General features: G+C 37.4%; 1 protein-coding gene across 7 annotated transcripts in view; it reads right to left on the reverse strand.

The window, feature by feature from the left end:
* SCFD1 (sec1 family domain containing 1) overlaps nucleotides 1-18,616 on the reverse strand; it is a 100,786-nt gene that overhangs the window by 46,980 nt on the left and 35,190 nt on the right. For all 7 annotated transcript variants that reach the window (XR_016217419.1, XR_016217420.1, XR_016217416.1 and 4 more), the window contains 4 exons: nucleotides 11,451-11,590; nucleotides 8,921-9,011; nucleotides 8,257-8,330; nucleotides 6,911-6,992 (listed from right to left, as the gene is read on the reverse strand). Coding sequence is in view for 2 of the 7 variants with exons in the window: in XM_051822745.3 (XP_051678705.1) it covers nucleotides 6,911-6,992; nucleotides 8,257-8,330; nucleotides 8,921-9,011; nucleotides 11,451-11,590 (387 nt within the window). In the remaining 5 variants the exon portion in view is untranslated. The remainder of the gene's footprint in view (nucleotides 1-6,910; nucleotides 6,993-8,256; nucleotides 8,331-8,920; nucleotides 9,012-11,450; nucleotides 11,591-18,616) is intronic.

Consider the following 18,616-nt stretch of genomic DNA (forward strand, 5'->3'; position numbering starts at 1 on the left):
TGCAGCTTTAGGATAGGATAGCTTCCTGGAAATCTGGAATCATTCTTCCAGGGCTTCAGCGTTTTGTCTTCTTGATGACCACTTAGAATTGAAGGAGGCCCTAGTAAGCACAGAGGTTTGGGGCCCAGGGCTGCTATCTGACACTCACCAGATGCAAGCTCTTCATTTCTACATTCTTTGCTTTTGCAAACTTCATCAATATTTTCTTTTTTCTTCTTTAATAGTTGCCTTGTCTGATACTGTATACTTTTCCTCCAAGTCTGAACTTTTTATTTGTTCATTGAAGTCTTGCAGGTTTTCATTTTCAGAGGTCTCATTGTCTCCTAAGGAAATGTTTGCATCTTTGGAATCATGTTTTATCTCATTTGCTGCTGACAAGGAAGCACAAGTCTCTGACTTCATCAATCCAGGGTCCAGTACAGGAAGTTCTCTCAAGTCACTGCTTGCTTCACTTTCTTCCGGAAGTTCCACAGGCTGGCAGTCTGCTGACTGCCGTTCTTCAGCAAGAACATCCCTATCGATTTTTCCTTTCTTAGAAGATTAATTACTTCTTTAGGAAGGAGTTGTTTATGGCTCAAAGCCAGAGCCCACTACAAAAGTGTGAAGAAGGCAAACCCCGGGGCAAGGACGATTACCAGGCCGCAGTGGAAAGGTTAATTATGGCCGCTCGCATCTCGGACCCTAAGCTTTTCATGAAGCACGTGACATCAACGTGAACAAGGAGCAAGTCTACAGCCTGGAACACTGCTCTGCCCTCAAATGGCTGAAAGAAAATATGAAGTGGGCTGGAAAAGTCTGGCTGTTCAGTAACCATTAGGCTTTTATTTTTTTAAGTTCAAGTAATCATTGTTGAAAATAAAAGGCAATAAAGATATAGTTCTCATTAAAAAAAAAAAAAGTATTCTCCACAAAGAAGATGTTTTAAAAGGTAACTATAGGGGCTGGCACTGTGGTGTAGTGGGTAGAGCCACTGCCTGCAGTGCTAGCATCCCATATGGGCACCAGTTTGAGTCCTGGCTGCTCCACTTCCGATCCAGCTCTCTGCTATGGCCTGGGAAAGCAGTAGAAGATGGCCCATGTTTCAGTTTCACTAACTGAAATATTTTTTCTTCTTTGCATAAAGCACAGGGCCAGAGCTGAGCCACTCTGAAGACAGGAACCAGGAGCTTCCTCCAGGTCTTCCACGTGGGTGCAGGGGCCCAAGGACTTGGGCCATCTTCCACTGCTTTCCCAAGCCATAGCAGAGAACAGGATCGGAAGTGGAGCAGCCAAGATTTGAACTGGCACCCATATGGGATGCCAGCACTGCAGGCAGTGGCTTTACCTGCTACGCCATAGCGCCGGCCCCAAATTTGAGTTATTTTAATCCCATGATTATGCTGAAGGGATTACAATAAAGCAAATCATTATTGGATTTTTGGTGAATGTTTTAAGTACAGCACAGTAAAAAGAGCACAGGACTTAAAAGCACAAATTCAAATTCAGAGTATACAGTTTCTCTGAGTTTCATTTCATCTGATGTGCAAGTACACACAAGGAAAGTTTGTTCTTTTAAAAAGGACAAAAACCAGGGCCAGTGCTGCAGCACAGAAGGTTAAGCTGCCGCCTGCACTGCCAGCATCCTATGTGGGCACTAGTTCAAGTCTTGGCTGCTCCACTTCCAATCCAGCTTCCTGCTAATGGGTCTGGAAAAGCAGCAGAAGATGGCCAGGTCCTTGGGCCCTTGTGGGAGACCACGTGGGACACCTGGAGGAAGCTCCTGGCTCCTGGCTTCTACCTGGCCCAGTCCTGGCCATTGTGGCCATCTGGGGAGTGAACCAGCGAATGGAAGATAATCTCTCTCTCTCTCTCTCTGCTTTTCAAATGAATAAATGGATTTTTTAAACAAAAAAAGGAAACAAAACACATCATATATTCATATTTTTCAGTCAAGGATTGGTTCTGTTTCTCTCAAAACCCTAATATAGGTTATTTGCTTTTTTATTATTGGGTTTAGAGATGTCTTTATTCCTTTGAATTTAATCTTCATGACTATATTAAACTAAATCTTGCTAAATGCCAATGCTTCATCTTTAAAACAGGTGCTAGAGAAGTGAGACCAAAGAGCTGGAGAAATTTTATACTTTAAATAAAAAGATTTCATTTATTTGACAGGTGGAGTGGCAGGGAGAGAGAGACAGACACACACACACAGAGACAAAGATACCTTCCATCTGGTGGTTCACTCCCAAAGGCCACAACAGCCAGGGCTGGACTAGGTCCAAGCCAGGAACCGTTTAGAACTTCATCCAAGTCTCCCTTCAGGATAGCAGGGGGCCAAGTACTCGGGGCCTATCTTCTGCTGCTTTCCCAGGTGCATTAACAGGGAGCTGGAGTGGGAAGCAAAGCAGCTGGGATTTGAACCAGTGCTCCAATTAGGAAGCTGGCAATGCAAATGGAGGTTTAACCCACTGCTCAACAACATCAGACCCCAATTTCATATTTTATTTTTTAGATATGGTAGTCTCCAGAAATTCATAGTGACGAAGGAGTTGAAGGATATTCCACTCACTCAAGAACTATCTATAATCAAACATGAAGTGAAGAAGAGTTCTTCAGGTTCTGAAAGTGGCTCATCTTATCTGAGATAAGAAGAGGTAAAAGACTGACAGCTTGTCTGCTGGGGACTTTCTGCTACAGAATGTATTTTTCTCCATCTTGGAGAAAAGACACAAAGGTCACTGAATGATTACTTGGTAAATATGGTGAACAAGAGATCATTTTAAACAGATAAGACAAAGTCTAGTTGAAGAAACATTAGATTCCCAGCACAGTTAAACAACTTCTAATGTGAACAGGAGCATTAGTGGTCAGCTATGGTCAACTAATCAAAGTCAATTAGTAAAGAATGATTAAAAAAAGTGTTGTAATACATACATTTCAAACTTTGCCTTTTAACACACAACTTAAAATACACGAATATGTGTCAGTCACTGATGCAGGCTCAAGACCTTTTCTTTGAGTTCAGAATTTTCACTAACTGAAACATAAAGCACACCTGTCAGGTATTGCCTATGATTTCCAGGGTCAGTTTCTTTGGGATGGGACAAAAAAAATTAAACACATTTGCAAAGCAATCTAAGTACTATATGGTATTTTCTGAGATTTTCCAATCTTACAGTGAGGCTTTCTCTACTCATACTTAATTCAAACAATATTTAAATTACCATCTTAACTAAGATGTGCTATCTAATTTGATAGAAACGAGCCTCTTTTAATATTCAAACAAGAGACATAAACAGGTTGGCATAAAATACAAATAATTCCCTGGTAAGCAAAATAGCCTAACCCATGAGAGCAGAAAAGGGCACTGGCATAACAGTAAGGCATGCAGCTCCAGGCTGACAACATTTAATAACGTGGCCATCAGACACTATGTTTTAAAAAGAGAATAAAAGGCATAGGTTTAAAAGAAAAAAAGCTTGTGGATTAAGCAGAGCTGAATTAGAGGGTTTTTATTTCGTTTGCAAAGTTCACTTTCCCCTAAGAAAGATAAAGCAATTAAACCAAAGAAAAACTAGCCCCCAGAAGAAAGGATTCTAGTTAAAGGTTGCACTGGCAGCCAAGGGTAAGGCTTAGTTAGAGTACAGACCTCATTACCTGATCAGATGACGTCTTTAGAGTCAAGTCACCCTCTTAACTTCCTCAACAAGAATAAGCAACACAAAACTGAGGATCCTGTGAACTGAGCCTTGTTCCACACCGCTTATTCTTTGCCATGTATGTGAGGATAGGGTATTCAGATATTAGAGCTCCTGTAGGTAGGAGCATTAGGGACAAGAGCACATGATGCCATTTCTATCTTTCATCTACTATGCCTTATGAGGAGGCTTCTTTCCCTTCTCTGATGTATCTTGTGCTAAAGAGTATTATTTCAGTTTGACTATGCAGAGTAATTAAAATAGGCTGTCTACAAATTATGAGTAATCCCAGAAGCCCTTCTTCAACAACCAGCAGGTGGGAGAAGTTACATGTGCCTCAAACAAAAAAAACTAAAGAAAAAGGTTTAAAAAAACAGGTTGCCCAAAACAAATGAGTATTCCATATTTTACTGTGTAATTTATTAAACCAAGCTAACTACCCAAGTCACTGAAATCCTTAGAATATCCATAAACTTAAATGGTAATGTTTGTAAAAATGAGGCAAACTGGTATGCTGTTTCTAGCTTTCTAATTGGGAGATAATTGTCAGTTCTTCTAAAGAGATTAATCTCCTCTAAAGGTGTCCTGCTTTAGAAAATGATCTAAGGAAATATAAGCAGCTATAATCTAACATCCCGCAAGAGGAAATATGCAAAACTGCATTGAAGACAAATACCAAGACACAAGCTCTGAGATCTCTACATAAAGACACATTATTCTTGTAAATAAAAATATTTACTGTTTAGGTAAATAAATGTTTACAAAGAAGCTCAGATGATCAAGAAATTTTGGTGAAAAGAGCAAGGGAACATGGAAAAATACCATACATATGTATATGTAAATTTTTATGTATTTATTTGAAAGGTGCAGAGAAAGAGATCTTCCAACTGCTAATTTACTCCCCAAATACTTGCAAAAGCCAGGGCTGAGCCAAACCAAATTCAGGAACTGAAACTCAACCCAGGACTCCCATGTGGGTGGCAAGGACCCAACTACCTGAGCCATCAACTGTTGCCTCCTAAGGTATACTTTAGCAGCAAGCTGGAATCAGGAGAGCCTGGACTTGAACCAGGCACTCTGATACTCTGATATAGGAGTAGGTACCCCAGTGGTGTCTTAACTGCTGTAACAAACGCTTGCCCCAAACTCCTACCTTTTTATTCTGTTACTTTTTCTCTTCTTAAAGCACATTAATCTTTCTGTGGGCCCTCAAATACATCAAATTTGTTTGTCTTATGACCTTAAACTTACTGTTCCCTCTTCCTAAAATGGTTGACCTGAGGTTTTTTTTTTTTTTTTTCCCACTTCTGGCTCCACCTTAGATTTAGATTTCCCTAACGACTTACTATAGAGTGGATCTTACAGGCAGCACACTACCCTGTTTTTTGTTGTTCTTATATCACCTAAATGCCTGGAGTTACCTTTTCCCGAATTCGTTTACTCTGTTCATTGTCACTATAATGTAAGCCCCAAGAGCACACAGAATTGTCTTTTTTACTTTAGTATCTCCAGGGCCCAGTACAATATACATAGTCACTCAATAAACAGACGTGGATAAGTAAATTACCTTAACCAAAATTTTCTCAAACCATATGCTAGAGTATCCAACCTTTTGCTATAGAGCATATTCATATAAATTTGTACAAGAATGATGCTTATAAAGTTTCATGAATAAGGTTGAGATTGTGCTTTCCATAGGTACAATCATCAGTTACTTTGGGCTACACAACTGAGGTTTGTAGCAGGAGCTGACCTTAGCATTTTCCTAGTTTTACAGATGTGAAAATCAAGGTCAGAAAGTAAAATCTAAGCATAGACAATAAACTTCTAAAAAAAACCTATACATCAAAGAAAACCCAAAGAACAGTTTGAGTCTCAAAGCACACACACACAGGCTTAAAAACAATTACCATAACTACTTAGAATTTTTTAATTGTCTATTTACGTGTACCACCTAGCACACAGCAAGCACTCAAAAAATGTATGCTAGATGGATCATAAGGTCCTAATTACATAATTATAGTTTAAAAAATATACACTAGAACCTATATTTTGTTTCTTTTAGGGTAATAAATCATTAACACTAGATCCACAGTCTTCATATTTAGCCTTGTAAGCAAAGCCTTTTTTCTGCTACTAAAGGATATTCTCAATAAAGCCCCCTCCTGTATTTCACATGGAAGGGTGTGTAGCTGTGTGTGTATGTTACTTCCACAGGAGCCAGTGATCTCAGGTAAATAACAAACCTAAACAGCCTTTTAACATTTTACACATGTACTACATATGGAAGAGAAAACATGAACAGCAGAATCATCTATAGACTGCACAACTGAGTTTCTATTTCTGTGTGTACCTGAAAAATATCAAGTATCAATATCATGATATGAAACCAAGAAAAAAAGTAGGCTGTCAGCTTAACAGAATGATATAATTTAAATTCAACGTAGTACAGTGCAGATTATCAATCTATAATAGCTCCATTCTAATGCTTTATGGCTTTTTAAATGATTAAAAAGTAAAATGCTAAGTTCCTTCTTCATAAATCTAAGGTGCTAACATCTTTGACATGCAGCAATTATGTTCAGCTTTTTAAGCAGGAACCAGTAATAACTAATCCTTCACATATGGTCAATTTACCATTGGGATTCAGCACTACATCCTGGGAACAAATGACAGAATACTGAAAGTCTGATTATAAATAAGCTGCTGGGGGAATTCATGAAAGAAGCAATGAGAAAAAGAACTATGATAACAACATATGGGAGCCCCAATATATTTGTTGTAAAAATCACAATTCAACGAGAGACAGTAAGAAGCTTTAATGTTAACAGATTCATCTAAACTAAAAAGTTTAACCAAGTCACATAAATGAGGTAATGCTATTAATGGATATTTTAGACAGAACCATAATTCTCAATCTGCATTACTGACAGACAGAAGCCTATTATTAAAAGAGTAACATTTACAGAGACACAGTTGCAACAGAATAGAATATCACTGATTCTGACCTCTAGTTACTAAACATGTAACCCTGGGCAACTCAATTATCTTTCTGGATTGGTAAACTTCCTCATTTGCAAATAAATGAATATAATACTGCTGCCTTCTAAATTATACTTCACGATGTTACAGTGAGGGCTCAAGGAGATAATAACTATGAAAGCATCATACAAAGTATAAAACCCTATACAAATACAAGTCATGCTGTGGGAGAAAAAAGTTAAACTTGCCTTTATGTGTTCTAAAACAGCAGTGGCAACATTTGTATGGAGATCGATCAGTCGTTTCTTTTCAAGGAGCTCTGGTAAAGAACTGTAAGAATAAAAAAATTAACAATAAACCATTAGGTTTGCTAAGTTAATGACAGACTTTAAAAGCCCAGGACTGGGTGTTTCCTCAGAAAACTCAGAACATTGAAACAGCAACAAAATGATAAAGTGAAACTAACAACTGATTAAATCTCTAGGTTTGAAAACATAGTACTGCCATACTTAATGCTTATTTTAAAATAATCTTGCTCCCAAATATCATTATTTCTACTCTTTCACTTTCTCTAAAGTTTGGAGGTTTAGAATAAAGTCAGAATAATGGAAACATGCTTTTGACTATTTTTTAAGTTAGAAAAATGTCTGTGAGACTCTCAAATGCTAGTTTACTCCCCAGGTGCCTCAATTAAGCCAAGAACTCAATTCAGGTCTCCACTGCAGGTGAGCAGGAACCCAACTATTTGAGCCATCACTGCTGCCTCCTAGCGTTCACATTAGCAGGAAGCTGGACTCAGTAGCTGGAAGCACAGGCTGAATCCAGGTACTCTCTCACAGGGGATGCGGCAGACCTAACGGCTAAGCCAAACACTGGCTCCTACCTATTTCGAAAATATGTTTCCTTCCTCTTCCTTGATGGCATTCAAAGTATAAAAACTACTAAATCTTCAATGAAGAAAATACAGTACTACTAATAAAATTAATAATGTGTCCTATTTTATCAATACTTTTTCCTAGTAAAATTATTCCCATTACATATTTATAACGGGAAATAAGCAAATATTTATAACAGGTGAAATAAGCAAATAATCATCTACACATCTTAGCAGGGACTTAAATGAGCTTGAACATGTTAAATGCAAAAATTTAACTCTTTTTAAACTCGGTGGTGTATTTGCTATTACCTACTATTTTTTTTTTTTATTTGACAGGCAGTGTTAGTGAGATAGAGAGAAAGGTCTTCTCTCCATTGGTTAACCCCCAAAATGGCCACCATACTGCGCTGATCCGAAGCCAGGAGCCAGGTGCTTCCTCTTGGTCTCCCATGTGGGTACAGGGACCCAAGCACCTGGGCCATCCTCCACTGCCTTCCTGGGCCACAGCAGAGAGCTGGACTGGAAGAGGATCAACCTGGACTAGAACCCGGCGCCCATATGGGATGCTGGTACACCGCAGGCGGAGGATTAACCAAGTGAGCCACGGCCCCGGCCCCCCTGCTATTTCTTATTATTAAAAACATTAGCCAATCTTTTAACCTCAAAGGAAATATTATGAAGAGAAAAACTTCAAGGCAGAAAATACTGCTTACTTACCTAACAGCTGATGTTAGCTTGGCAGTATTGTCAGAAAGCATACTTATGGCTCCTTCATCTTCCCCTTCTAGTCCCTGGGGAAGCAAAAAAACAAAACAAAAACACAAACATACAAAAAAACCAGTCTTAGTAACTATGCATATTTTTAGGCCCATTCATAAAAATCAACACATTCCTATGGCTACCCATCAAAATACGATTTAGTTCACCTAGAATAACAATTCTTCTCCGATGAACAAGCACATCTATTTTTGTTACAGAAAATTTCTAGTTACCACCAGTCTGATAAATGGTCAGATGACTAAATAAAGGAATAGCTGGCATTTTCTGGTTAGGAAACAGGCCCAGAGACTTGCCATAGGTCACACAGTAGAGATGAAATTTGAGGCTAGATCAAGGCATGGTTGAATGAGCAGCACTGGAACATATATCTCTAAGATGAAGGCACTTATATATAGTTTTTCACATAATAAATTTATATTTTTTCTAAAAGTTTTTACTTTCCTCAATATTTATATTTCTTTTTGAAAAAGACAAAGAATATTTATTAAAATATTAAAATAAATGCCCTTGAATTTGTAAGAGAAAAAAAAAGTAAACCTCTTTACCGCTCCAGATACCCTTCCTCTGCCTTATAATTCCTAGAAAGCAAGCAGAACCTTACCATAATACTTTTAAGTCGTTTGACTTCATCCTCCTGTGCTCTGTAAGATTCTAGTTCTTGCTGAACTGATTCTGCAACTTCTGGGAATGGACTAAAATGGTATTATACAAGAGGAACTGTGAGAGTGACATCAAAAGATGGATTTTTGTGTGCATTCTAAAATATACACAATGAAGATTTATTAGGACTTCACATACTTATTAGGATTTGAATATTTTATGTACAAAGGCAGAAACACTAAGTATACAACTATATGTCTTTCTGATACCTATTTATATAATAAATGCTGTTTTCTCTAAAATGTTATCATAATACTTATAAATCTAAACAACTTTAAATTTCACTTCTATTCTTTCCATTAGAGTTATCAGATTTTCTCTCTACCCATATTCTGGCAAAGTCAAATATCTGTGATTGAAAACCAAAGGAATGCAAGTCATGGCACAATTTGAACCCAACATTACCCCCACCTAAATAAATTAATCAAAGGGTCTATGCGACTACAAGATTGCCATTTACAGAGTACCACCTCGAAGTAACTGTGAAAAACAAGTATTGTAACTCAGTACTCTTAATAGCCCTACTAGGAAAAGCAGCACTTGGCCATGGTTTGGTGGGTTTAAAGCCTGATGTCTCCTCCAGGCCTGTGCAGTTTGGCAGCAGCTCACACAGACTCCGCCCACAACTGCTCTGCAATCACTGAACAGCTCAGGTAGGAAGTGTCACACAGCACTAGTCGTGAGATTCTCGATAAATTTCTAGATCATGAAATGCCTGTTAAAGTAAGTGTGCTTTGGTCCACAGCCTTAGAGGAGGCCAGAAACTTTTCTCCTTCAAGAAAGGAAAGGTCATGTCTCATTAGCAGTGAAACCAAAACGTTTCTCTCCTTCCTCAGCCCTGACACCTGAAAATACCCAACTCATGATTAGCACACTGCAGCCAGGGGAGACTGGCAGGAAAGAGGAGTTCAGCCGGGATTCTGAGGAACAAAGTCCAATTTTACCTGACAACCCCAGGCATTTAACTCTGGCTCCAGCAGAGTCTATACTGGCAAAAAACACAGCACTGAGGCCTCAGCACTGCACAGGGGAGTCAAAAAGCCCCTGTTTCTTTCATGATGAGGGAAACCATGTTCGCAGGAAAGCTCTTACCCTCTCAGGGCCCTAGCTTCCTCTGTAAACTGTGCTTTAAACTAAATGATCCTCAAACTCTCTAATATCTTTAGGCTTTAGAGCTAACAGAAAATTACAGCTCTTGTTTGTTGAATGCTTACTATGTTACTATCTCATCTAATCTTAACCAGTCTATTGAGGTAAGTACTATAAGACTTACAACTACACACTTTGGCATCTGCCAGAACTGGGTTCTAGCCTCAACTCTACCAATAAAAGATGAACGACTTTAGGCAAATTATTTCTTTATATTCATCATCTCATAATACCTTCAAAACAATCTTCTGAAATATGATAATGGGTAGATAAGGGCAATAGGTAGAATTATCATATTCCCATTTTATTGATGAGGAAACTGAACCTCAGAAACATTTAAGTCACTTGTTGAATTCTATGTTGTCTCCTAATGTCTTCTGTGCTCATATTTTCATTATAGTATGATATGCAGAGTAAGGGGACTATTCCTGCTTATAAATGTATGATTAAAGTTCATACTATTCAGCTGACTGCTTATCCTGTTCCTAGACATTGTTTAAATACTTAATATTGCCATGTTTAAATATGCAGAGAAAGTCAAGTCTTTGTTACAGTAATGTGATTTTCTGTTTAAAAAAACTATTTTAAAAAAATCTATCAGTAAAAGAAAGATAAAACATATTTTTAAAATCCCAACATGCTGAATCAAGTCTATATCCACTTCTCCTTAAACATAAATGTAAAATGATGCCAAAAAAAGCTATATCAAAACACAAATGTGTGTGTACTTTTTCAAGCCTCCTGTATACCAGACATATGTATATACTTGAAATATTAAAAATAATGTATATCCTTAATTGGATATATTCTAGATACAGAATTCTTCTCTGAAGAATGATTCTTTCTTTGTTTACAATGATTTTTCTAGCCATTATGAGCACTAGGGAACTTTTATAGCAGTTATTGAGCCCATGAAGTGTCCTAAACCTGAAGGGAACATAACACCACATGGGATACATACTCTGCCTACAGTAAGTCACGTGCCAGTTACAACAATTTTCTAAACTATTAGTTTGAATGTACTTTGAATTAACATCTGGGCTTCAGGCTTAGGTACTCTTTTCACAGATGTATAAAATGGAGTTTGCATTAAGGCAAATGTGGAACAAAAAGGAAAAATCCCACCCCAAAGGTTCCCTAAAACAAAAACCCATTTCAATGAAAGGCACAAAAAAGTTTAGAAAGACTATCTGTACAACCTGCAAAATCATTTGGGATGAGCATAGTTGAAAGAGAAGTGGCCATTACAAAGCAACAATTAATAAAAACACAGGAATCAGGACGTAAAAGACACTTATCTATGGGCTATTTTTCTTATTTACCTTCCTTTATGTTTCTGCCAAAATTTATCAACTGGAGTTAAATCATAAGACTTCTTGCTTTTTCTCTTTGGTCTAGCACCCGCTGGAGAGTTTTCCACTCCTGAAGATTCTTCCAGATTAACTCTGTTTAAGTGGAAATCCTAGGAGAAAGTAATCCTACTTTAAAAAATCATGTTTTGAGTTTAAGAGCCATAACATTTCCAAGAGTATGGAAGGTAATGAACATAGACTCTTGCTTTTTAACATCGTCAAGGACACAATACAGCTATAAAATGTAAAAAAAACCTCCTTCCAATCTTTTGTTACAAATCAATGCACTTTTAATTGTTTATGGAAGTACTATATGTGTATGATTAAAATTTCAAACAGAAAAAATTTTAAAGTTCTTGTGCATCCTAGAAAAATATTTATATACTTATATATTTATACTAGTATATATAATTTAAATTTTACATTAAAATTAGGTTAATATCTTAAAATTAGGTTAATATTAGGTTATTTTATACATTTCTTCCATTAATAATTATTTTAGAGCCCTTTTAATATCAGTATGTAGGTCTATTTCACTTTTATCATGGCTAAATACCCAATGTTTGGCTGAATCAATTTATATGAGTAGGCCTCTTGCTACTTTATTATTTCTAGCAACACACATAATCCTAAAAATAACTTTAAACTCTTCAAGAGTTTTATAATTCTGATATGTTACTTGATAGTTAGATTGCATTTTAAACAATTTTTAGTAGAAGCTACAATAATAATAGCACTTCTTTTCACATAAGTCCTGAAAGCCAATCAGACCAGGGGTAGCTAATCTTTTATGCTTAGGACTATTTTTTAATTTTCGCCCTTTATCAAAATATAAACACACAACAAGAAAGAAGCAGAAGTATGAGGGTACCTCAAAGAGTTTGTGGAAAAGTGAAATTAAAAGATGAGTTTACTTTGGTATAATTTTTTTTTGAAATCCATGTATATTTTCATAATACTCATTTTCCCTTAATGTTTTGAAGAGCCCTCATAAATAAGTATCTTTTCTATCTTTTCCTCCCTTTCCTAAATTGGCTCTGTGGGTTTTCTCATTATAACTGTGTTTCATGGTTCAGTTCTACTGAAGAACAGTGATTTACAAAGAAAATATGGCTATCATCAAATAAGTAAATGATGAGCTGGAAAGAAAGTATATGAAGAAATTATCAATGATAAAATACAATTAGCTCGGTTCTAAGATTTTTGTACATATTGTAAATTAATTATTCTAGATCTTAGCAAATTAAATATTCCAAATACAATTTAAAATCATTTAGATAAAACAAAATCATCAATACTAACCTCAGACCCTCATAATATAACCTGTAACTTTTTCATTAAAATCCTTCATAATAAGGTTTCTTTGTTCTTTTCCCCTATGACATAAAAAAGTATGAAAATATAGATGTCTGAATGCCATAGTGGGAGTAACGGGTCTATTTTCTGTCAGATAAATTAAAAAAGTGACAAGGCAGCCTTCTCTTAATGTTGTATTAAAGCCCACCAAAGAGGAAAACAATCACAGAAAGAATAGCTTTTATGTACAAGGCACTATTTTTAGTATATTAAATCATTTAATCCTTATAACCATCTTATTTTAACTATAATAAACCTTAGGAGAAATAACAAAATTCCCATTTCAAAGATGAAAAAAATTGAGGCATACAGAAATAAGTTTCTTGTCGAAGGTTACACAAAAATATATGGTAGAATGAAGATTAAAACCTAGGAAATCTGACTTTAGGAGCACTGCTTTTGAGCATTATATTTTAATTCTACTGTAGAAAGAAATCTATTGCAGAAAGAAAGAATGACATACCATCACTTGAAATTCTCTGTAATGTATAACATGTGTAGCCTTCCGTGGTACAGGTAGTTTAGAGAGTTACAAAAACATGGCTGGGTGACAAAGAATATACTATGCTGTATTTTAACCTGTTAAGATTGTCTTTCAGTAGATTCCTCACGTTATCATGTAGCAAAATATCAGTAACCTCCCTGAATTCCTGTTTCCCAACCTCCATTTCTAAACTCAGTTTGCACAACAAATCATATGTATAGGAAGAAAGTAAAAATAACACACCTGTGAAAATCATTTTAAACACCAACTAGATATTAACAGTTACATCTGAGAAGTCTAACTTTTAAAACTGAACACAGCTAATGATGCTGAAAAGAAGCATCTTCATAAGCAGTGAAGCTTTATGACTTCCAGATTTGAGAGAAGTACAATTTCTGTGGTGATGACAAAGCTCATTCAAAAACTTGTTAGTAAAATTACTGTTCTAAAGATAGGAGAGCATATTATCACTGAAGTATTGATGGAATTCTTAAAAGAAAATACAAAATGATAAGGGAATAAAAGATGTTAAAGAGTTCTGAGAAATAACCTAATAGTAGCAAGAACATTTCTACTGTTTGCATAATAGCAAGGCAAATAAGGAAAAGTAATTTCAATTTTGAAAATTGAGAAATTAGGGCATTCTGTGCTGTATTCCATCGTGAAAGTGACAGAACATTTATATACAAAGCGAAGACAACCGGTTTGGTTTTAACATGGCAGAGCCTAACCGTTTCCATCTGATAGTCACATCTTCCTTACTCAGAAGGATGGAAAATGGTGCGCTGAATCACCAGATCTGAACAAATCCCTTGAGGCAGTGCTAAAAACAGAAGTCTCACTTTACTCTCACAAATTAAAGCAGTTCAGTAGCACCACATTAACTGTTAACAAAATCACCTTTGGACTTGATACCTATCTATGCAGAGCTAAGGTCTATTACAAAGCAAAGTAAAATAAAAACTTCAGCAAGAATTTACTACCCCTTTAGCTCGAATTAAATTCCTAGTTGATTCAACAGATGTACTCTGGAGTAATGAGTAAAATGTCAACATTTTGTCATATTGAGGTGACCATAACACATTAAGGAGATTCTTTAACTTGTAATATCAAATTAATCAAGAGAAATAAAACATGAGATAAAACACACATGAAACTAGGGAACACAAACATTTTTGATAATGATGGCAGTGGAGAGGACTGAGGAATGTGGGGAGGAGGAAAGGAGACTGCCCATCAGCTCCTGCAACGTCTCCCATGCCTTTGGCTTCTATCCTGCCCTGCAGCAAAGAAATATGATGTCCATCATCTGAAGATGAGCACCTACACTGCCACATCTCTGTACATAAATCTAAGAATTCTAACCTCCAAAACGGTGTGGGATCCCCTAGGGAACATTCTCATTTTAAAAAGAAAATTATTTGACACATGGAGAAAGAAAGAGACAAAGACAGCGTATGCACGAGAGTCTACCTTTAACAGCTGGGGCTGGGCCAGACTCAATCCAAGTCTCCCATGTGGGAGGCAGGAATTCAATTTGTTGAGCATCACTGCTGCCCCTGGGAAACTAAGTCAGAAACCAGAGCCAGCTATTGAACCCAGGCATTCTGATGTGCTGATGTGGGTGTCAAAGCTAACCTTAAAAAAAAAACTTACCTACTTATTTGAAATGCAGAGTTAGAGAGGGAGAGGGACAGATATATCTTCCATCCACTGGTTCCCTTACCAAATAAATGATTGCAAAGGATGGGGCTGGACCAGCCTGAAGCCAGGAGCTTCACCTGGATCTCCCATGGGGGAGGCGGGAGACCAAGCACTTGGATCATCCTCTGCTGCTTTCCCAGGTGCATTAACAGGAAGCTGGATTAGAAGTGGAGCAGCTAGGACTCAAACTGGCACCTGCATGGGATGCTGGTGTTGCAGGTAGCCCCTTAAGTTTTCAGTGAAAGGATAAATGAATTTCCTGCCTATGTGCCTGAGAAAGCAGCAGAAGATGGCCCAAGTACTGGGCCTCTGCACCCACGTGGAAGACCTGGGATGGAGTTCAGGGCTCCTGGCTTCAGCCTGGCCCAGTCCCGGTAGTTTCAGTCATTTGGGGAGTCAACCAGTGGATGGAAGATCTCCCTGTCTCTAACTCTGCCTTTCAAATAAATAAATAAATCTTTAAAAAAAAATCATCTATCTCAAAGAGAATGGATAATCATATTATTTGTATTGAGACAAACGGGCATTAGGTACCTTCTGATATGATAAAATAGAAGCTACACAACACTGCTACTAAGTGGTCTTGACAAAGAACTGAACCAAATATAATCAAATTTCTAGACACTGAAGATATAGAAACATGTCAAATTATACCACAGCCCAATGCAGAAATATAGGAAATTCTACAGAAAAATAATCCAAATCCTTCAACCAAAATGACAATAAAAAAGGATTGGAGAGGGAGGAACTGCGAACTGAGACATTTAAGAGATGTCATCAATGTAACGGATATATATTACGTGGATGCTTATATGAACCAACCAACTATAAAAATGCATCTTTGGCAATCAGAAGACAATGAATACAGAGCTGGTGTTAGATATCACCAAGGAATTATTGTTAATTTTGTTGAATATGTTAATGATATCTTTTTTTTTTTTTAAAGATTTTTATTTATTTGACAGGTAGAGTCACAGACTGTGAGAGAGAGAGACAAAGGTCTTTCCTTCTATTGGTTCACTCCCCAAGTGGCCGCAATGGCCAGAGATGCACCAATCCAAAACCAAGAACCAGGTGCTTCCTCCCGGTCTCCCATGTGGGTGCAGGGGCCCAAGCACTTGGGCCATCCTCCACTACTTTCCCAGGCCACAGCAGAGAGCTGGACTGGAAGAGAAGCAACTGGGACTAGAATCGGAACCCATATGGGATGCCGGCACTGCAGGTGGAGGATTAACCTAGAGCAACATGGTGCTCGCCCCAATGATATCTTTTTTTTTTTTTAATTTCACAGGTAGAGTTATAGACAGTGAGAGAGACAGAGAGAAAGGTCTTCCTTCCGTTGGTCCACTCCCCAAATGGCCACTATGGCCAGCGCTGCGCTGATCCTAAGCCAGGAGCCAGGTGCTTCTTCCTGGTCTCCCTACCATGCGGGTGCAGGGGCCCAATCACTTGGGCCATCCTCTACTGCCCTCCCGGGCCACAGCAGAGAGCTGGACTGGAAGAGGAGCAACCGGGACTAGAATCCGGCACCCATATGGAATGCTGGCGCACCGCAGGCGGAGGATTAACCAAGTGAGCCACGGCGCTGGCTCCCCAATGATATCTTTTTTTAATAGCTACATGCTGAAGTGTTTATGCATGAGATCACAGAATACCAGGGAAGCTGAATGAGCTACATAAGGGTTCATTACAGGATTCTCTGAATTTGTGTTTTTATTAGAAATTGATTAATAGATTTAAAGTATAAGCAGATTTAAAGTGTAACCCACAATTGTTTGTGCTTTGCCATAGTGATGGGTTTTATCACCTTAAATTTGCAAATGACTATATGAGCAGAGTTCCTCCTTGTCCATCTAGATTGGACAAGGAACATAAAATACTGTGAACATTAAATAAATCTTTATTATTTTATACCAGTGAAGTTTCAAAGTTGGTTTAGGCTGAGCAGCCAAAGCTAACCTATCCTAATTCAGAATCTACAGTATTTTATACAGTATCAGCAGTATCTTTAGGAAATTTGTTCATTCTTAATAAGGCAGCCTTCCTCAGAACTCTACAAATCACAAACTGGAAAACCTTCCAGATTGCAAACATTTTCTACTACTCTTCATGAGGTAATCTTAACTCAAGCTCATAAACAATTTATTCATTCTCTAAACTTGTGAAAAATTTGAGCTTTATGATTTAGAACTGTGCTAATGTGTTAAATATACACCAAACTTATAAGACTTCACATTTAGAAAATATACAATATTTCAGTTTTAAATTATATGTTAAAATTTTAATACTTAGAAAATATTATGTAAATTTAAAAATTTTACCTGCTCCTTTTTACCTTTTTAATGTGGCTACTACAAAAGCTAAAATTACATTGATAGTTTACATTGCATTTTGATTAGACAGAACTTAGAACTACTTATCTTTGGCCAATGATGACAAGGAGAAAAAAATGAATTTAAAGAAGGCAAGACAGAATAATCTAACAGAATATTAAGTACACACTACTGGATTAAATGAAAACTCAGACACAGCAACAGATGTGGAGATAACACTGACACAATACAATTTCAGGGCCAATGTTGTGGTAAAGCAGGTTAAGCCACTGCTTGCACTGCCTATATCCTATTAACGGAGTGCTGGTTCAAGTCCCAAGTCCCAGTTGTTCAACTTTTGATTCAGCTTCCTATTAATGCACCTGGGTAGCGAGCAGAAGATGGCCCAAGTACTACGTAGGAGACTCGGATGGAGTTCCTGGCTCTTGGCTCTGGCCTAGCCTAAACCTGACTGCTGTAGCCATTTGGTGAGTGAATCAGCAGATGGGAGATCTCTCTCTGTCTCTCCTGCCCTCTGTCACTGCCTTTCATATAAGTAAATAAATACAATCTTTTAAAAAAAGATTGAGATTAAGGATATGTTCTGGGCTTTTACATAGCTTACAAACCTTCCATAGAAACTTCCTATAAACAAGTATAGAAAGATGTGCATTTATTTGGACTAAATAGTAAAGTTTACATTATCCTTTTGACTTTAAGGAAAATGCCTGAACATAGACTAACAACATATGGCTTAAGAGATTTGTTATTAATAAAGATTCAGGGGCAGGTGTTATTGCACAGGTTAAGCTGCCACTTGAGATGCCGACATCCCAAATTAGTGTGCCAGTTTGAGCCTGGCTACTAGTTCACTCCCCAAATGCCCACAACAGCTAGGACTGGGCCAGGTCCAGGACCTCAAATTCTATCCATGTCTCCAAGCAACAGGGACCCAGATACCACCACTTGTTTCCTCCCAGAATAAGCATCAACAGGAATCTGGGTCAGATGCATAGCCATGATTTGAACTCAGGCACTCCGATTTGAGATGTGGGCATCCAAAGTGGCTTACCTACTATGCCTCAACTTCTACTCCCAAGTATCAACCCTTGAATTATACTTCTAGGCACATGTTATATTACAATTACATAGCTAAGAAAATAAATTTCTTTTTTTTTTTTTAAAGAAAATTAGTTTTTTTAAAAGAAAATTAGTTATTTTTAAATGCTTCTCTGATAACCTTTTAGAGGTGGGTATTTGACCTAGCAGTGAAGATGAGG

The sequence above is a fragment of the Oryctolagus cuniculus genome, chromosome 12, assembly GCF_051225735.1.
Source record: "Oryctolagus cuniculus isolate XC-2025 breed Fujian yellow rabbit chromosome 12, ASM5122573v1, whole genome shotgun sequence".
Lineage (NCBI taxonomy): Eukaryota > Metazoa > Chordata > Mammalia > Lagomorpha > Leporidae > Oryctolagus > Oryctolagus cuniculus.